The sequence below is a fragment of the Rattus norvegicus genome, chromosome 5, assembly GCF_021556685.1.
Source record: "Rattus norvegicus strain SHRSP/BbbUtx chromosome 5, alternate assembly SHRSP_T2T, whole genome shotgun sequence".
Taxonomy (NCBI): Eukaryota; Metazoa; Chordata; class Mammalia; order Rodentia; family Muridae; genus Rattus; species Rattus norvegicus.
Window position 1 is genome coordinate 105,060,001 of NC_141538.1, and position 21,583 is coordinate 105,081,583.

The following is a 21,583-nucleotide window of genomic DNA, read 5'->3' on the forward strand; positions in this document are numbered from 1 at the left end:
CTGAGCTTGATGTTAGCTAGCCTCTCTCACTCTCTCCCTTGCTTTTAGAGGCAGATACCAGCTCCAGTGGTCTACCTGTATCTTCTCTCCCAGCAGTATGGTCACAGATATATGCCATGGTGCCTGATTTGCTTTGCGTTTTAGGGATCAGAAATCAGATTTCCATGCTTCTGTGGCAAGCATTTTACTTATGTTTTCGGTTTTGTTCATTGCCAACTTGACAGGCTTCTAGGCACATCTGTGGAGGATTGGTTAGCCTCTGGGCATGCCCATGAAGATTATACTGAGTAGGTTAATTGAGGTGGGGAGATGTACATTAAAGGGGGATGACATTATTCCTTGGGCTTTGGTTTTTTACTGCACAGAAAAGACAATGTAAGCTGGGCATAGATATTCATCATTTTGTGTTTTTAGACTGCAGTGTGGCTAACTGCTTCAGGCTTCTGATGCCTTGACTTCCCTTGGACCTGACCTTTTTGACTTGAGTGGCTTCTGTCAGGGTGTTTTACTAAAGAGAAAGGAGAAGAAACTAAGACACTGAGTCCTCATCATCACCCTCACCTAACCCTCAGCAACTATAGGCTTGACAATTACTAACTGATATTTTCACATAAACTGCACCTGTCCTGAACATATACAGGTTATTATTTGCTTATAATTATTCCCTAAAAATCAATGTAATAATTCTTTACGCAGTATTTATTACATCAGGTATAATATGTAGAAATGACTTAAAACATATAGGAAAGCAAGTAAAAGTTATATGCAAATATTGTGATTTGTTCTAAAATTTGGACTTGAGCATTTGTAGATTTAAAAGGGATTCAGATCCAATGCCCTATAGATATCCAAGGAAAAATTAGTGGTTATTGTGGTTATGTGGTTATTGAAGAGAAAATTAATAGGTCATGGCTAGTTGAGACTCTAACTTAAATCATAAAGTAAAAAGGGTGTCTAAGAGTATGTCTCATAATATTTGCCATAATATGTGTTATATAATACTTGATTCATATTAGTGGTAGCCTTTTCCTGATACTACATTGGCTGGAATTCTGAACAGGTCATTTGATTTTCTACACATTTGTTATGTTATGTGAATGCCATGAGCAGCACAGCAACACATGGACCTAGGATGGCTTGTGTAATGGTAGACAGAGACACAGGACTGTGGGTTCACTTCAGGAGCGAGCATGTCTTTAAATTTCCATTGCTGTTTATGTATTGTTTGCTGTGTACTAAGGAGAGCTCTGCAGGCAGAAGGTGAGCCTACAGCCTCTTGGAGCCTTTTATCTGAGTTCCTCCTTTGGCACGTCTCTGCCTTGAGAGTCTTCTTTTGCCTGAACTTCCTCCCAGACATAATCTCCTGCCTACAGTTTTCCCACAATTTCTTAGCCATCTTTTGGTCAGATTCATGCCTGAGAAGGGAGCTTCAGACCAACTGGACCTTGCCAGACATGAACAAACTTTGTATATCTTAAAGCAAGTTTCCTTATAAATAAATACTGATATTAATAGTATTTATGTCTTAGCCTTTATGGTATGTCTTTTAGATAATCTCAAGATGGCATCACACTTAGTGTTTTTTAAATTTTATTCAATTTAGCATAACTAATGTGGGCTACCTGTCACCAGTCACATTTCCAAAGAAAAATGGGCTGAACTTTCCCAGCAGCTATCAGCTGAGAGCAAGTATTTAAGCTAGGAATGGGACTTGGGAGCTTGCTGTCCATCCAAGAATTTTGGACTTTTGGAATTTTGACTAGGTTGATCTTGTTCAAGTCTTGTTCAGGTAACCACGGCTGCTTTGAGTTCATGTGCAATAGTTTTGTCATGTCCAGAAGGTATCATTTCATACTTCTCCATGACATTCCCTGACTCAGACGGCCTCTCTCCCTACTGTGCTTCCACACTCCCTAAGCCTTGGGAGGGAGAAGGGTGATATGGATAACCCTCTACAGCTGAGCACTCCAGGTCACTTATTCCCATATGGATAGAGCAAAACAAAACAAAGCAAAAACAAACTCCTTTTATCCCCTGTCCAAACAGCACAAATTTATTGGTATACAAGTACATATTTGGAAACCAATGTAGCAATATGAGCATTTAGAAAAATATTAGCTTACTTTTGGGATCTTTGACTTCCTCAGACATGGGCTTTTGACTAGATTTACTGTTCTGGATATGAAATAGTTCCTATGGAAAAAACCCTCAAATCTAACCCATTCATGACTGCCATGCTGATGTTACAGTCTTGCCTTTTAGACTAGAATTGTAGCATGCAGAGCCAAAACTTGGTAAGACTGGTGATGGCTTTTTCCCCCAGTAACCTAATAGCAACTTCTGGCACTATGGTTGCTATGCAGCTGGCAGAGTTTCCTGGTCAGTTCGAGATTGGTTTTCCATGTCCTGCAACCAAAGTGTGTGGTATCTTCAGTGATATTGTCTTACCATCTAGTTTTGATGGGAAGCCAAGAATAATGGATTTTTTTCTTTATGTGGTTTCCCTGACCAATAAATCTTGGGCCAGTATCCTATATCTGGCATTGAGACTTTCATTTAATAATTTATGTCTTATGAGGACAGCATTGTCAACCCATGGAGAGTGACTATTCAAACTCCATTTTCTTAATAATATTTTCAAATTAGCTTACAAACCAGTGGTTTTCCATAGATTTTTAAATATAACCTTAGAGTTACTTAATCCAGCCCTACTCCTCCTCCTCCTCCCCCCACCCAACCAAGGTGATCACTGTTTAAATCTTTAACCTTCCGTGTTCCCTCCCTCCCCTGTCCTCAATGTCACTTCTGTTCTACTATCTTTCTAATTAAATTTTATTGGGGTTGCAAGATCAAGATTCCCATAAAACATTATCATACACCCTTTATTCTGGTTCCCCTAACCCCACATTTCTCTATCCCTAGCCCCTCAATTATTGAACCATTCTGCCCCCAGTATTTCCCCTTATACTTTCATTTTAACTGTATTGTACAATCACCACTCACTAATTGCATTCCCCCAGTGGCCAGTTCCTAGTTTTGTACTTCCACATGGACCACAAGCTCAACACATGAAACAAAAGATTTAAAGCTGGGTTCAACATTAGAAAGAAAATAGTGATATTTGGTTTTGTAAGTCTGGGAGATTTCACTCAGTATGTTCTTTCTAGTTCTGTTTACCTGCAAATGCGATAAGTTCACTTTCATAGCTGAGTAGTATTCCATCACAGTATTTACCATAGTATTCATTCACTCCATTTCCTAGCTAAGTATAGAATACAGAGAAAACCGAGATGCAAGTATCTCCTGCTTAGAATGTAAAGTTCTTTTGGTCTATGCTTAGGAGTGCTAGAGTTGGTGCAGATGTTACAGTATAGCTCCTCCTTTTTTGAGAAAGTGCCAGACTGAAACAGAAAGTGGTTATCCTAGGATCGCCAGCAACAATATATAAGGCTCCTCTGTATCCACACGTGTGCTAGCACTTGCTCTCATTTCTTTACCCATGATTGAAGTGAGGTAGGATCTCAAAGTAGTTCATTTTGACCTGCATCTCCATAATAATAGCAAAGGATGTTGAATACATTTTTAAGTGTTTAGTAGTCCCTTATATATTCTCTTCTCTCTTCTCGTCTCTTCCTCTTCTCTTCTCTCCTCTCCTCGTCTCGTCTCTTCTCTTCTCTTCCCTTCTCTGGTCCTCTCTCCTCTTCCCTCCCTCCCTCCCTCCTTCCCTCCTTCCTTCCTTCCTTCCTTTTTCTTTTTGTATATTATTCTAGACACTGATCTGTTGGATTTATAGCTGCTGAAGATTTTCTCCCATCCTCCGAGCTGCCTGTTCATTTGATTTTCCATTTGCTTTGGTACACAGAAGCGTTGTGAGTTCCTGAGATCCCATTGGTTATGTGCCTGTCCTATTTCCTTGTGCTTCCAGTGTTCTTCTCAGAAAGTCCACTCCTGTGTCTCTAAGTCACAACACTTTCCTCCTTTCCTCTCATGATTCCAGATATCATATCTTTTGTTGAGGTCCTGATCCATTTGGAGTTGAGTTATATGGAAAGCAAGACTTAGTGGTTCAGTTTTAATTGTTTTACATGTTAAAATTGAGGCTTCTCAGCACAATTTGTTGGGGATGTCTTTTCTCCAATGTATATTTTTGAGATCTGTGTCAGAATCACATGACTACAGTTGCATGGAATTATATTTCATTCCATTGATCTCTGTGGTGTGTTTGTGTGTGTGTGTGTGTGTGTGTGTGTGTGTGTGTGTGCGCACGCGCACGCGCACGCGCACGCAAGAGTGCTGAATTTCTTCATGTGTTGGTGCAGTATAATTTAAAGTCAGATGTGGTGATACCTTACTCAGTCTTCTTTATGTTCAAATTTACTTTACCTATCCTTAGTTCTTTGAGCCTACATACAAGCTTTGAGGTTGTTTTTCTATGTCTGTGTAGAATAGCCTTGGATTATGATTAGGATTTTGTCTAACCTACCAACTGCCTTTATAAACAGCACCATTTACAGTTCTTACCTTTTCCTACTCAGAGCATGAGCAGTCTTTCCATCTTCTGTGATCTTTCTCAAGTTCCCTTTCTAGTATCTTAACTTTTCAATGCAGAAATCTTTTGTTTCTTTGGTAATTATTTACATATAATGTGCGTGTGTGTGCACTTGTGTGTGTGTGTATGTTTGTGTGAATGCACATGTGTGCATGTCTGTGTGTGTCTGTGTATATGTGTGGTGTGTGTCTATGTATATGTTTGTGTGAATGTACATGTGTGCATGTCTGTGTGTGTGTGTGTCTGTGTATGTCTGTCTGTGTGTGTGTGTATGTGTGAGTGTGTTTGTGGTGTGTGAGTGTGTGAGTGTCTGTGTGTGTGTCTGTGTGTAGGGGTGGCTATTGTAAATGGGCTTGTTTCCTTGACCAACGTTTTTCAATATGTTTGTCATTGTTATATAGGAAAGCCACTAATTTCTTCTCTGTATTAGTCTATAAACTGCCATTTGTTAAAAATGTTTATCAGCTGTAATTTTTTCTGGTGGAATCTTTAGGGTTTCCTTTGTATAAAACAATATCATCTGCAAACAAGAAAACATTGAATTATTTTATTATTCATATCCCTTTTATTTTCTTCTTTTGTCTTACATTATAACTAAGAATTTAAATACCGTATTGATAAGAGTAGAGAAAATAGATGTTCTTTCTTGTGATTAATTGGAATTCCTTGAATGCTCCTTTTAGCATGATGCCTACTATAGGCTTATTATATGAATTTTATAATTCGCATTATGATTTTTCCATTCATAACCTCTCGGAGTTATATTATGATAGGATGTTGAATTTTTTGTCAGACATTTTCTGTATTTATTGAGCTGATTAATAGGTTTCTTTTGTTTCTACAATGGATAATATTTATTGTTTTATATACATTTAACTATTACTATATTTCTCTAGTGAAGCAAATTAATGATGTTGGTTGCTCTTCTAAATTTAATCTTTAATTTGGGTTGCCAGCATTTGTTGAGAATTTTTGCTCGTGTATTTACATTCTGTACATTTCTTTTTATGTTGTACTTTTAAGTGTGTACTGGAGTCAGGGTAATACTGCCTTTATCAAAGGAGTTTTGAAGTGTTTCTTCCATTTCAATATTACAGCATAATCTCAGTGTGTTAGAATTAATTCTTTAAGTCAGGGCACAATTTTTCATTAAATCCATCTGGTCCTGGGCTTTTTCTAGTTGGTAGCCTTTTAATGACTGCTTTTACCTTGTCCCTGGTTATATACCTGCTTACATTATTTCATCCTGATTTAATTTGTATGTGTACACAACTAGAAATAAACCCACTGCTTTTAGATTTTCCAATATATTGAAATTGGGTTTATGGTCTCTTCATATGATTTTCTGTATTGCATTGATACCTGTCTCAGTATGTCACTTTAAACTTCCAATTGTGTTGTGAATCTTTCCCCCTTCTTTTGGCTAATTTAACTGTGGATTTTTAAAGCTTGATTAAGTTTCCAAGGAAATAACTTTTTGTCTCATTGTTTGTTTATATTGTTATTTTCATTTATATTTAGTTGATTTCTGCCCTGATTTTGATTGTTTCAATTTGTTTACTGCTTTGGAGTTTGTCTCCTTTTTGTCCCCAAACTCTAAGATGTATCATTAAGTTCTTAATGTGAAGTCTCAAATGTTTTAAATGCAGCACGTGACATTTGTGCTGTTGAGGGTTTTGCTGTTGCTTGCTTACTTGTTTCTCAACGTGATATGCTTACTTGTTTCTCAACGTGATATGGGCTAGGGTCTTTTGGGAAGAGAGATCCTTAGGGCACATTCTTGATTAATAATAGGTGTAAGAGGGCCCAGCCTCCTAGGGCCTCAGTTATATAAGAAAGCAGGCTGAGCAGGTCTGGAGAAAAAGCAGGTGTTCTCTGTGCTCTGCTTCTAGGTTCTTGATTTGAGCTCCTGCCCTGATTGCCCTTCACGATGGACTCTGAGCTGTCAGATGAAATGAGTCCTTTCTTTCCCAAGTTACTTTGGTCGTGATATTAATGCTTTCCTCTGCAAACTGCTTTTGGTCATGGCAGTTATCACAGCAATAGATAGAAATGACTAACCGTGCTGGGAACTTGACTCTCAGCACTGTGTCCCTGTATTACACAGAAGCCAGCGCTGTGTCCCTGTGTTCCACAGAAGCCAGCGCTGTGTCCCTGTGTTCCACAGAAGCCAGCGCTGTGTCCCTGTGTTCCACAGAAGCCAGCGCTGTGTCCCTGTGTTCCACAGAAGCCAGCGCTGTGTCCCTGTGTTCCACAGAAGCCAGCGCTGTGTCCCTGTGTTCCACAGAAGCCAGCGCTGTGTCCCTGTGTTCCACAGAAGCCAGCGCTGTGTCCCTGTGTTCCACAGAAGCCAGCGCTGTGTCCCTGTGTTCCACAGAAGCCAGCGCTGTGTCCCTGTGTTCCACAGAAGCCAGCGCTGTGTCCCTGTGTTCCACAGAAGCCAGCGCTGTGTCCCTGTGTTCCACAGAAGCCAGCGCTGTGTCCCTGTGTTCCACAGAAGCCAGCGCTGTGTCCCTGTGTTCCACAGAAGCCAGCGCTGTGTCCCTGTGTTACACAACCCAGTGCTTGTCCCTGTGTTCCACAGATACCCTTGTGTTGTGTTTTTTCATTCAGTCCTAGGGATTTTGCTTTATTTACTTCTTGTGATTTTCAGGGATCTATCTATCATCTAGTCATGTAACGTTTGTGTTCCTATTGCATATTTACGCAGTTGTGGTCCAATAGAATACTGGGCACTTGCTGAGGCTTGCTGTCTGTCCTAACGATGACTAATTTTGGAGAAATTTCTATGGATTGCTGAGAAGAATGTGTATTATTTAGTTTCTGGTTGTAATGTTCTTTACATGTCTGTCCAGTTCATTTAATGTATTTTTTACAGATAACTCCACAGTTGCTTTGTATAGCTTTTGTCTGGATAAACTGTCTATTCTTGAGATTAGGTGTTGAAATCACGTGTGATATCTGCGTTGGGGTTGATTCTACCTTTGGTAGTATTTGTTGTATGGAATTGGATGCACATATGTTTGGTGTATATCTCTTTAGAATTGTAATACCATCTTAGTAGATTATTTGTTTAATAGGTTTAAAGTATTATCCTTCTTTATCTCTTTTGATAAGTTTTGGTGAAGTTTTTTGTTTTTTTATCAGATATCCTGCTTGTTTCTTAGTTACATTTGCTTGGAATACCTTTCCCCATCCTTTTACCCACAAGTGTCTGTTATTGATGTTGAGGAGTGTTTATCAAAAGCAGCAAAATGATGGCTCTTGTTTTTCCAATTCAATCTACTTGTCTGTGTCTTTATACTAGAGAATTGAAGAGATGTTTATTCCGAGTTATTATTGATATGTGTGTATTAATTCCTGTTCTTTCGATGATTTTTGTGGTGTCTTCTTAGACCTATATGTTCCTGAGGAGTTTACCTGTCTCTCCAGTCTGAAGCACTCCTTTTAGTATCTTCAGCATAGCTGTTTTCTTGTCATAGAATGTTTTTGTTTGTCCTTCCACTGTAATAGATATGTGGATTCTAACATTTATGGCTAGTAATTGTGGTCTTTTACAACTTGGAACTTATCTTTCTAAAACTTAGTGGTTGAAAACACTTATGCTTGACTTTATGATGGACCTGCCATTTTAAGTGACTTGACCTCTCTTGAGTGGTTGGTGTCCCTTCTTCATTCTGTGTTTTAACTATTGTATGCTGTGTGGAGTTTATATTTGGGTCTGATTTATTGACTTCTGTATGATTCTTCTACTTGGGTTGGTCTGTCTTTAAGTTTGGAAAACTTTCTTCTCTGGTTTATTGAAGACATTCTGTGTCTGTTCCTCATCTTCCTCTTTAAATTCCACTTCTACCTTCAATAATAGTTCCTACTCAGGATTCAACACGCCTCACATGCATCATTCTATCTTCCTTGCTGCTGGTTGTGATTTTCCATAGCCTCTTGGAAGCCTACTCTGCCAGACCCTTGCTTTAACAGCCCCACTGTTATAGAAGTCCTCTGCCTCCGTCTTACCCCAGGTCCGTTCTGACCTCCTCTCTGGTTCCACAGTTTTCACTCCCTTGTTAAATTGTATTTAAACTTCCACTTTCCATGTAGTTTCTCTTTGGTAAGTATCCTGTTAATTTGTAGTTTACAGATGTGCATGGTCTTTTCCATACCTGCTAGGAAAATGAGCTCTGCATTATTGTACCACAGGTGCTTTCACAGGCATTGTCTGTCCAGTTTATTAATGGCTCATAGGTCTTTGGAATTCGTTTCTAGCAAAATTTCGAGAAGTTTTTTTTTTCTTCTCTGGAACCCTTTTCTTAAAATTAGGATTTTTGTGTGTGACTCAGCAGATTGTAAACGTCACTACTTTCCGTGTCTGCCTGTCCCTCTGCGGTGGAGTTCAACGGGACAAGAGAAACTGATACCTTCTCTTCTATTCCCACTGCCTTTGTAGGGGCTGGTGTTCCAAGTTCTGTGCCTTTAGAATGAACATGTTAAAAATACACATTCTCTTTATATACCCAGCTTGTCACTCCAAAAATTATCAAGTATTCCACATCACTAGTGTCAGAACTCCAAGTGGAAGGAAATATCAAATTTGGAAGGGAATTTCTACTTGTAATTAGGAATCGTTGTCTCTAGATTGAAAAGGTGTGTTGTCCTTCTTTAAAACTCAGTACTGGATTTAAATTATAAAGTAATGAAGCAAAGCAAAACAGAAAAGAGTGTCAGTTATTCTCAGCTTTGACGGTCATTTGCTTGTTTTTGCCCACAGAGGTCTGGACTTACTAGTGACTATTAGGCACCGACTGAAATGTTTGAATTTATCATTTGACAGAACTGGTCGGACTACAGGACTTTACTCTCCAGCTCAGAATGCTGCTAAAACTAAGCTTTGCTATAGGGAACTGGGACATACTTGTACCATAGTCAGATACTGTTTTACCTTTGTTTGCCTTTATTACTCTAATTTATCATTATTTCTATTATTTTTCTCATTTTCACAATGCTATTAATATTTTACTTTCTTTGGCATAATACTATCGCTAGACCAAAGAACTTTTAACATATTAGGACAAGATACCATGTATAGTAAGTATACTTTGAAGTCATGTTTGACACCTCCTTCTTTGACTCTCAATTGCTTTTTAATTTATACACATAATCTTTCTTTTCAAGTTGATTTCATTTATTAAAGTACTCTTTTGTATGTGCATAGTTTATTTTTATAGAGCACATGGCTACTGACGCACAGCAGTTGTATAAAGCAGTGGAGCGCACTGCAGAATCTCTGTGATGCTTTCCTGGTGCACTGATCATGTCAGTCCGCCTTCTGCCTGTCCTGTTCCCCAGCTGTTCAGAGCTCTCTTTAAGCCACTCTTAGCATTCTTATCTTAACTCAGTTGTTTATGTGGATATGGCCACACAAGTATAGAGGGGTTATAGCTTAAAAACTTCACGTGTAATCAACTGCGAGGAGATAAGAACAGCATATAATATTAGGACATGACGTTTAGCACTGATAAATAATGAGTGTCTTAAAAGACAATTTTGAAGTTTTTATCTATTGTAAATCTTAACAACTCTTCCTAAAGCTCTTTGTGCATTATTTCTCGTTAAAATCATACAGCTCTTCTATTCTGCATGAAAACAAGCTATTCCTGCTTTTATAAGACTGCCAATAGATATTATAGTATTTTAAACTTTAAAATTCAAGAATAAAATCTCCCAGCATACTAAAATCTAGGATTTTAGTATGTAGAGTGGAAAGTGCAACTCCAATTTAACTGCTCTATAGCGGCACCCTGCTCGCACTGTAATAAAACTTAAGAATGTTTAGTGATTTTTTTTTCTGTACTATTATTCAAAATTACATTACCCTTACTGAAATCTGAATGGCTTTTAGTGGATTAATTAAACTGTAGCTGGCTTGCCATCTGGGCACTGCCTCTTTAGCTGTCTTTCCATGGAAAATTTCTCATGGAGTAAAGAGTGTTTTTCCTTAGAATATAGCTGCAGGGCTTCACTTTCTGAAAAACAAATAGTTCCATCTATTTTGCATAAGATTTGCAATGGAATGCACTTGTAAATGTGAATGAAATTTAGTGTAAGCCCTATTACTGCTCCTTCCAAAGTTATTTATTAAACAATGTAAGATTTTTACGTCCCATTATGAATTGTATGTATTCTGAACTTTTCCTAATGCTCTTTGTGCATTATTGTCACAACATTTGAACTCATTATAGTCATATAGCTCTTCTATTCTACATGAAAATAAGCTGCTTTTGCTTTCAAAATAGATGTTCTTATATTTTAAACTTAATTACAATAAATGTATATATATGTTTCTGTGTATAAATATATATTTGTGTTATATCTCTATCTCTCTATATGCCTATATCTATCTTAGGTAACCATAGGTAGACTCCTAGATTTAGGCTAAATGTGAAAAAATGAGGAGGGAATTAGCTAAATCTGATTTTTATAGCTCAAGTGGTTTCATTAAATTACAGTTCTCTGTGTTGTTCATTAATGAACGTGTGCCATATGCTTTAACTGTTCTGGTCAATAGCTGATAAAAAGGACTTGTGGATTTACCTTTTTTTTTTTCCCATAGAACTCTGGATAAAAATATCTATGTGATGGGCTTTTATCAAAGGAGTTACTTTGAATTCAGTAACTACTACTGAGGCAATATGGCTCGCAATTTGCGACCCAAAGGTAGTCATACATTATTGGAATACAGCCTACTGCGCCTCACATTACACAGATGTGAAGGCCTGATTATAGCTGCTTCATAATTAACAGTGATCCGATTTGTTTTGTGGCATAAATGGTGCATGTGTAGAACATTAGCCATGGCACTCTCATTCAAATTCAACTCAAGGGCTCAGCGGCAGGCGGGTCACGAGCTTCAGGGAGTGGAAGCACAAGCTACTCCATATGTTCTTGCTGTATCTTACTATGGCTATGAGTGCAAGATAAGTTCCCCAAAGAACCTAATCGTGTTCTGTAATTACAGCACGGCTTTCTGCTGGCTAGAATGAGGGAGAAGCTAAAACACTCCCTCATCAGATAATTTGTAAATTACTTTACATGGCGGATGCCTAACTCAGTTGGTTTTCAACTGCTGAAATTATAAATAATTGTAACAGATGTGGCAATATGGCTGGCCTCCAATAAATGAGGCCCTTGATAATTTGGCCAACCCTTTGACAGGCCAATTTAATAAAATGTGAACAAAATCTTCTTGCTAATAATTTATCATCCTTTTTCCCAATAGAATAAATTTAATTACCCTAGCAGTTAACAAGGTCACACCCAGATGCCAAACCCGGCTCCAGTTTTGATAATGCAATCAGGAATTGAGAGGTGATGACAGCGTTGTTGTTTTTTTCATTACCTGGCTTCACATAAACACAGGTGGCGTAGCTTTCTTGTCAGTTTTTAATAATTACAGGCTATTATGGAATGCATAGTTAGCAGATTGAAAACCACACTTTAGTGGATTTGTTTGAGTATGATTGAGGCTTTAATGTATAGAGATGATAGTGTATAACAAGCATGGTCCCTTGCTCACATCATTCCTACACACAGTTTGATTTTGTTACTAGTGACATAGTGCTAAGTGTTATAGAAGTTAGAGCACGCATATAATAAATGATTGATCGTACCCCAAAGTCATCCATTTAGAGATATGCCACGGAGGAAACTTAATTCCTTGAGCCTAAAAGTTCACTTTAGGATACTATCAATATACACTTTAAATATTCAGACTTGTGAACTTTAAAAGAAAGAGAAGCTTGTAGTATTTTTGAAAACTATGAGTAAATATTTCATTTCATTTTGTCATTTTGGGTTAAAAGGAAATCTATAAGAAGTATTAGCATTTTAAAACATTTTTAAGCACTTCCAGTATTTAGTTTATCCTTACTATTGGAATTGATACTCAATGTACATACTGTGGAATTGACACTTTAAATATTCCTTTATTACATACATCACTAGTGTTGCCTCAGAAGTATAATTTTTATATTTCAGACACCAAAACTTAGTGTGTAATGGCATGACTTTCTGCCTGTAAATGCTGTCGTCTGTAGACCTGCTAGCAATAGAGCCATTCAGGGTTGGGTTTTATACAGTCTATGGAAGGAGACTTATGATGTTATATTTTTGCCTTTTATTCATTAATGTGTATATGACATAAATCTCAGATATGTGAAGGTACTAGATTTGAATGATGTTAGTACTGAATATAGTTGGAATGTGAAAGTTGGATATTATTTATGAACAAGATAGTGATATTTTTGTGACTTCTAAATGTCAATATTTGTACTTTACAAAGAGAGCAGTTTCAGTGTTAGACTCTTCTTAGTTTGTGGCCTTTCTAAAAGTGAGGTACAGGTGACAAGGGGGATGCTGATTTCATTCGTGGGCTTCAGTGATAAAACTTTTGATTTGAAGTATCTTGCTAAATGGGTGTGATTTTCCCCCTTAGAAGTCTGGATGCTGGGTTATGGGCAGGTGAGAGAACATTGTTTGTTTATGAACTGGCAGCTGGATAATGCCAATAAACTAAACAAAGCCAAATAAACTAAAAAGTAGCCGGAGGCTTGTAATTATAGAAACAGTTATAAAATCCCATAAAATGGATGCTACTTTTTTGGGATTAGCTATTTGTAAAATGTTAATACAAAACAGAATTCAGTTTCTCATGAGAAAAAACTAATTTTTGTGATATATAGACTTTTTATACCCTGTCATCTTTTGAAATATTTACTTAAAAAAAAACAAAATTATCTTAAGGACCAATTTGTAAAGGTATTATATAGCATTTATTTATCAGACTGAGGGCCTTGGGTTCAATTTTTAGCACCAAATCAAAATGGTGATTATTTCCAACTGTAGGTTTTTACATACATATTCCTCTGATAGTTTCTTATCACAGTAACTACGACCTCACACTGTACCATTATATTACAAGAAAAAAAATCTAAAACGTAGCCCAAGACTTGTATTATAGAGAAATTTATAAAGTAATTATTTCCAAGGTCAAAAATTTTAAGATGTTAAGGGTAATAAGAACAGACTTCCCTAAAGAAGTCAGTTGGTTCCTAGCTCCACTTTGTTCTGTATATAAACAGCCCTTAAAGAAGAAAAAGATGCATGATGATATATAAGGAGGTAAACCATCATATATGTGCTTTGAATATACAGTTACACTATTTGTATCCAATAATGCTAAGTTTGAAAAGGAGTAGGTCAAGATACAGTGCAGTAAGACACAAGAGTGAATGTGTAATTCAGTAACGTCATAAATACTACTTTACCAGGGGAGCATGATCCCTAACTGTAGTCACAAAGCCTTGGGAATAGCATCTAGCTATTGTGCTTTGCTTATGGTTTATCTCCCAAGTTCCATTTGTTGTGTACTTTTTCTTCAGTGTGGAGATGTCAGAAGCCTTAACACCTTTGAGTGGGGATGGTGGAAGAGAACTAGGTTATTGGGGATGTTGTGCTTGGAAGGAATTGGTGTAGTTTTTGTGTGACCAGTCAGTTAATGACTGACAGAGTTGTTGTAAGAAAATTAGCTTGAGCCAGGTAGTTATGGTACACAACTTTAATATCAGTACTTGGGAGGTAGCGGCAGCTGGATCTCCATGAGTTCAAGGCCACCCTGATCTACAGAGTTCTAGGATAGCCAGGACTATACAGGGAAACTCTGTCTCTAAAAAAAGAAAGAAAGAAGCAAGTGAGCTTGTCTTATATTTGGTCTGTTTCTTTAGAACCTAATTTTCCTTGTTGCTCTCTGTCATGATGTGATGTGGCAAGGAAGTCTGTCTTCAAAACTGGAACCATTTTGCTGGGGCTTTCAGCTTCCAAATGTGTGATAGCTAAGCCGTTTTTCCTCATGTATATGATGCAGCTCCAGCTGTTCTGTTGTAACAGTAGAACATGGGTGCAGCGACAGGGATGCAGTACCTGTATCATTCCAGATGTTCTGTTGTAGTAATAGAACATGAGTGTAATGACAGGGATACAGTGCTTCTATCTCTCCAGATGTTCTGTTGTAGGAGTAGATCATAGATGCAATGACAGGGATACAGTTTCTTCAAAACTCATAAACCTAGCATGCTATGAAGACTGATGGACATACATCATTTAGTGATCAATCACGCTCATCCGAAATAAGGAAACTGAAACAATCAAGAGGAGCCTCATGCGATATGCCAATCAAATATAATATGCCCCAAATGGGAAACTGAAATACAGAAGACATTAAAGTTAAAAAAAAGTTAAAGAATGCTGAGTAGACTGTAGTTGATAGCAATGTTTGGATTTGGTTAGTCATAATTTAAGATATCAACAGTAGGGGGAACTGGGTAGGGAAAGGGGACAGAAGAACTCTAGGAAATGCTTCTTATATCTTTCTGCACAAGTAAACCTGTTCTTGAAAGTGTCCACTGAGGGCTGGCAAGATGGCTCAGTGAGTAATGGAGCTTGCTCCCAGATCACTGGCCAGAGATCAATCTCCAGAACCATGTGGATGAAAAAAGAATGAACTTCCATGAGTTTTCCTTTGGCCTTTCCTGCATACACCTACTTCCTCTATAGATTCACCCAAGTAAACAACTGTTATAAATATTGTTGAATGTATATTAATTTTTAAAAATACCTTTAAAGGGAAGAACTATTATTGTCCTCTTCCTTGAAAGTCTGCAATTAGAGCTGACTTCTGTTCATTCCTTTTTTTTGCAGGAAACAGTGAGAAATATTTAATGAATTGTTCACTGGAAAAACCATAAAAATATGAAAATTGACACTTCATCTTTCCACTTAACGTTTCTGACACCATAAATTCTTAGCTCTGTTTTATGCTGGCCTGGTACTCTGTGCCTGCCACATGGCCTTTATCCTCTACTCATCATGGACACATTTCTGAGTCCTTAGCATAATTATAATACTGAGTGTATTTCTATGGATTTTGATGCATATTTTCAAATTTCTCTAGAAAGTTAAAGTGGATTAAACTTCTCTAACAGTGTTCTTAAAGCATAGAAGTCATAAATTGGGAAAAACTTTATCTGGGAGTCTCTTGGAAAATAAGTAGAGTGGTATTTTTCTTGAAAACAACTGGGTAGAAATACCATGAATGAGTCCTTACACTAGAACAGCAGTGTAGACAGTGTGATGTTTTATGGTTTTTCAGAACAGTCTTGCTGTACAGCCCCAGTTACCAGGGATTTTCATGTGTACTGGGTGACCTCATGCTCAGCAATGCTCCTGTCCTAAGTCGAGGTTGCAGCTATTCAGCACCATGCCCAGGCTTTACTTACACTAAAAGATGCTTGTTTAAAGGAAAAAAGTGAAAATTTATGAATATATCTCTTGTTAAAGTGATAAAAGTCAAGAGGTAGTGCCCCATTTAAAGGACACATGAATTTATATAATTTGAGAAAAAGACAAAATAAAATTACAGAAGATGATGGATCAAACATCTCTGCTTAATGAGTTTGAGACCCAGTACAACCCGTTTTGTTTGCTTGCCTTATCTGCTAGATCCTATGTAAATTTGAATTATTCTTTTCAAAATTTAACCGTTGCTTGTTGAATTTTTAAAATGCTGCTTAAATAACTTTTTATTATAGAAATATCACTAATATCAATGAAAATAATATAAGAAGATATAGTTTCAGTGTTTACTTTGGAACATTTTAATATCTCTATGAACATTTGACCTATTTATAATTACATATTAATTTTTAAATAATCTTTACTTACTGTAATCTAACGTCTTAAAAACTCATGATTAAAATACTCAGATTTCTTATTGCATATACTCACAGGCTAAGATTATGTTTCTCCTGTTTTATTATTAAGTTTCATGAACTTTGTAAAGTTCTTCAAAATCTTATTAGCAAATGATAAGTTATCCCTTGTAACCAGCTGTGGTGGCACATGCTTTTCATACTAACTCTTGGGAGTTAGTTGTGGGTCTTTGAATTTGAGGCCAGATTGGTCTACAAGTAGATTCCAGGATAGCCAGAGCTATACAGAGAAACAGTGTTAAGAAAAAAAAAGTGTGTGTGTGTGTGTGTGTGTGTGTGTATGTGTATGTGTGTGTATGTGGTGTGTGGTGACATGGACAAGAGCAGCATATCTTTTAAATGTTTTTAGTTTGTCAGGCAAAGAAAAGATTTTTGAATAGTATATGTTTGATTTTAACAGAAGGTAAAAATTAAACAGCATGTTGCTTAAATTATGGGGAAGATGAGAAGGGGCAAGTTACTTAGACCAAAAGAAAACTGGCTTAAGCCACTTTTAGCCACTTTGGACATTAATTTAGTATTCAAAATAAAATGACATGTGATTTTGGCAGTACAAGACAAACAGCTCTGAAGGAAGTGTTGCGATATGGCAAATTAACCCCCTAGACAGTTAACCTCCTAGACATTAATCAGGTGATTTAAATGCAAAGATTCCTAAAAATAAAAGCTACAAGTAAAGTAGTTCTCTCACCCCCAAATTATATGTCAGGACTATGGATTTTTTTTCTTATTCTTCTAAAAATGAAGTAAGAAATTAGAACAGAATGTACATAATCAGATATGCACATACAGTATATATACACATGTACATGTATGTTGTCAAAGTTTTTGGTAATATTTGGGATGAATGGACCTGTGTATAATTTTAAATGAAAAATATTTTCAGGGCTACTAGATCCATATTGATAATATTTATATTCTAAGATTTGGCATTTTAGTGTGATTAAATCAACAATAATTGGCTGGAGAAATGGCTCAGGTATTCAGACCACTCGTTGCTTTTGCAGAGTACCTGGGTTCATTTTCCAGCATGGTGGTTCAGTCCCCAATGATTGCAGTCCCATGGGATCAGATGCTCTAGACCAACATATGCCAGGGCTCCTCTGTGTGTGTGGTACTTGTACATATGCTCAGACTCAAGTAATGTATACATAAGTCCTTTACAAAGGTTAAGTCAGTGAAAACACTGTTTTCATAATGATTCAATATTCATCATTTGTAAAACAAGTGATTAAGGTGGAGAAGTATTTGTACATGAATTTTGTGTTTTCAAATCATTCAGGGAAAATGGTAGAATATCACAAAAAGATAGGTTTCATAAGCAGGTTACCTATGGTTCTCATTATTAAAATTTGGACCTAAACACCAAAACTTTATGAGATATGAACAGATTTCTAAAGAGAATCTTAAACAGTGTATTGACTCAGAATTGTTGACACGTGATTATTAATACATCATAGTGTTGTAAGATCTCCATGGTGCTGGCACTCTCCTTCCCCTATGTTCATATTCTGTGTTCTTTTCCAAGAATGTTTATAGTTTGTATGGTATAATAGAAATGCAACCATAGTTGTAGATGGTGTAAAATATCATCATCCATGAGCTTTTATATAGGTGTTCAAAACTGCTGTCTTCCCAGGCACCGTTATCAAGCTTGGAAACATTAATGATCTCACAGAAGTCTGAAATTGAGTATTTACAGAAGAAGCTAAAAGTGGCAAATGAAAAGTTAATGGAGAATAGGTCTTGTGACCAGGAGCTCTCAGAGAAGGGGACTGAAGGAAAACGCACGGTAGAGATTTCTCATCATGGTCATTGTCTGGAGGAGGCTGGCAAGGCAAGGGAGGAGTCAGGAAGCCATGAGAAGCATGCATTTCTTTCCTTATATATTCTGAAGTTAAAACCTTTAATTTTTTGTTAAGGATTCCTCAACTACCTAATAGAGTTTATTGTAGTTAATTAAATTCCTAATTTTAAATAAAATGAAAATGTATATTATAATTCATTTTTGTTTCTGTATAATATGTAAAGTATAGGACATTGAAATAACAAATCCTAAAAATATTTTAACCTTAATTTGTTTTTTGTTTTTCTTTTCTTTTTTTCGAGATTTAAAGGATAGCGATAAAGATAAAACAGCAAATTTTCATGGCATTTATCTTTTTACATTCTCTGTTTTTCCTTTTCTATTTTTGATATGCACTATATATCTATGTTTTGTAACAGAATATACTATAGAATCTTTAGACATCTATAAAATATCTATATACTATAGAAATATCACAGAAAGGTTATAGATAAGTTGAAGTAATCTTTTCCTAAAAGGAAGGCCTTTTAGACCCTTTTTCCTCACACCTGTTACATAGCCATGTTTCATGGAAGCACAGATGACTGTTTGGGGTTTCAGTTTCCTTCCCATGTTTTAATGGTTAGAACAAGCCGCCCTAATAAAGGAAGCATTTTCAATGAGGCTGATTGGTGGAGTCCTGGCATTCTTACCTGTGCTCTGTAATATTGCTAGTATTTTCCAGAAGCATGGATTTTATTCATCTATCACAATATTGATAACGTCTGCCCTTTGCAGCTCTTAGCATTTGAAGTAGCTTCTCAAGCCTTATTTTAGTGAAAGAAAACATTCGTAAGATTAAAAACCCACATTTGGTTGTTTGCTGTACTGCTGAAGTTTGAAAATTATACTGTTTTGATCTCCAAAGCCAAGCAAAGGAAGGAAAGGCATGTTTTAGACATTTTCTTTTTCTTTTTTATGTGGACATGCATAAAAGGGGAACACTGCTGCCCAGTTTTAGAGTCATTTTCCTGCATTCTGTCTCCAGATTGGTATATGGAGCTACATAATATAAACACACATTCTTGTCTCTAGTTAGCCACATTACAGTTAATGACCATATGGTCATTATGGTATAAGATCTACTGTCTGTTGTATTTATATTCCTCAAGCATATTGTTCCTTCAACTTCACAGTGTGTTAAACTATTTCAAAGGGGAAAAAATCCTTTCCCTCTTGTTTCTGGTTGTCCTATCAAGTGTAACCTTGGACCCTTATAGAGCAATTAGACCAGCCTCTATCCCCTCCTTTGTAATGAGGTTTCTTGCATTTCTGAGTCTATAACCCTTTAGTCTTCCCTAATGGGACATCATTATTCTGAAAGAAACAATGTAAATGTAAATGAATATTCTCATTAACGAGTCACAGAGAAACCTTTAGCTGTAGCACTGTGGTAATTTCGCTTGTTATTTCTCGGGTATTCCATGCAGGACTTTTTTTTTATAATTCATTATTAGTATTCAAAATTACTTGTTCTTTAATTTTGCATGTCTTTCATAATCCACTGTTTCAGACAGTTCAACCATGTCCTTGTTTTATTCTCGAGGAGCCACCTGTGAAACGCTCAAGGTCTTTGTCCCCAAAGAGCTGTTTCATGGACTCCGAGGAGCTAAGGAAGCTTAAAAAGGCTGAAAGAAAGATTCAAAACTTAGAGAAGACACTACAGCTAAAGGTGAACTTTAAACCATTTTTAATCATAACCACTCAAAGATAAATATAAACAGAATAAATACAGTTCACAAATTACTGCTTGCTGATTTTTTTTCTTTCTGGTTTTAATTATTATGTAAAAACATACAATCTTTAAAACAGATTTCTTAGGAGTATGAAGTGGGAAAATTTTACTACTTGAAAATGAAATATATTTTCATTAATTTCAAATAAAATTGGGAATAAATGTCTTATATTAGTTTAGACACAAAAGTATAGTATTATACATAATGAAAAAAGAATTTCCTGTTGTTTATTGTATACGATGAATGCTTTAAGACTGAATTGGGTTAAGCAACATACTCCCTTCACTTAGGTCACATGTAAACGCTGTAGTAGGTAATTCTTTATAGAGGAAACACTGAACATGGAGTGACTCTTATTCTGAGAACTCAGGTCCAGGATGGTGGTGCTGTTTCATTCCAAGTGCAGCTTTCCTCTTTAGGTGAAAATCACCTCATAGACACTCCAAGAGTCTGTCTCCTGATTCTTAATCTGGTGAAATTGATAATGAAGATTACCCATCAGTTACTTTTACATGAGAATCAGGTAGAGCTTTGTATGGAGCTCAGTGGTGGAATGCTTACCCAATACATACACAGCCTTGAGTTCAGTCTCCAAGCATGCAAAACCAAAACAGATCAAATGCAAACACAATGAAAATAACAAATATTATATATATATATAATTATATAAATATATTATATATATATATAAATCTACTGAATTTATTACAAAGCACACTATGTATTCAAATTCCTTCTCTGCTCAATTTTAGAAACATATAACTTATTGCTCTGCCTTTGAAAGCACATAATTTGTAATTCATATTTATAAAAGGAAGTTGTTAGTTATTGCAGTTATATATAACATAGTTAAGTATATGTAGGCATATGCATCTGTGTGTGTGTGCATGTGTGCACACACATATACTCATATATATTGATCCATATTCTATTTTCATATAGTATTATTTACATTAAATTGTCATTGACTCACCCTGTAAATGAAGCTGAGAAGTTCTAGATCTGTAGGTAGGAACTGGAGGTCTAAGAAAGCCAAGGATACAGTTCTAGTCTGAGTCCTGAGGCTGTAGACTGTGTAAGTTGTAAGTTAATGTTTAAGTCCCAGTTTGAGTCCAAAGACAAGGGAAGATCAACGTTTCATCTAGAGATGGTCAAGCAGAGAGGAAAACCTTTTTTCCCCCCAAGGTTTTCAAGAGATTGAGGAATGCTATGTATTTAATCACTAATTAGTACATGCTTTTGCTACTAACACAGTATCAGAGATTTGTACCTAACACTGAAAAGAGATTTCTTTAGGTTACCAGTTCCTACACATTGGAGGAGTCCCATCTAGAGATAATCTTCTGCAGACAGAGTCCTGAGGCTCAGTGTATGACAGTGGGTGACAAGGAACACTCTCCCTCCCTCTTCTTACTAAACCACAGCAATTCAGTCTGACAGTTTTCACAGAAAAACAAAACAAAACAAACAAAACAAAACAAAAGTAAATCAAACCCAAACAAAATAAAACTGGTCTAGTCTTACTATCTCACGTAGGCCAGACCTCTAAGCACTACAGCCACTCTAAGTTTCTGCCCTCTTCATACCTCATAATAGGGGTTCAGGCTTTCACATGAAGTTTGGGGGATACTAC

The 21,583-nt window shown here is 36.5% G+C and overlaps 1 protein-coding gene across 13 annotated transcripts in view; it reads left to right on the forward strand.

Annotated features, from left to right (window-relative positions):
• The window catches only part of Cntln (centlein), a 274,806-nt gene that overhangs the window by 94,628 nt on the left and 158,595 nt on the right, over nt 1–21,583 (forward strand). For 5 of the 13 annotated variants that reach the window (NM_001438394.1, XM_087550987.1, XM_087550988.1 and 2 more), the window contains 2 exon segments: nt 18,008–18,160; nt 19,761–19,886. The exons of 4 other annotated variants lie outside the window; for them this stretch is intronic. In NM_001438394.1, coding sequence (NP_001425323.1) covers nt 18,008–18,160; nt 19,761–19,886 — 279 coding nt within the window. 13 annotated transcript variants of the gene reach the window in all.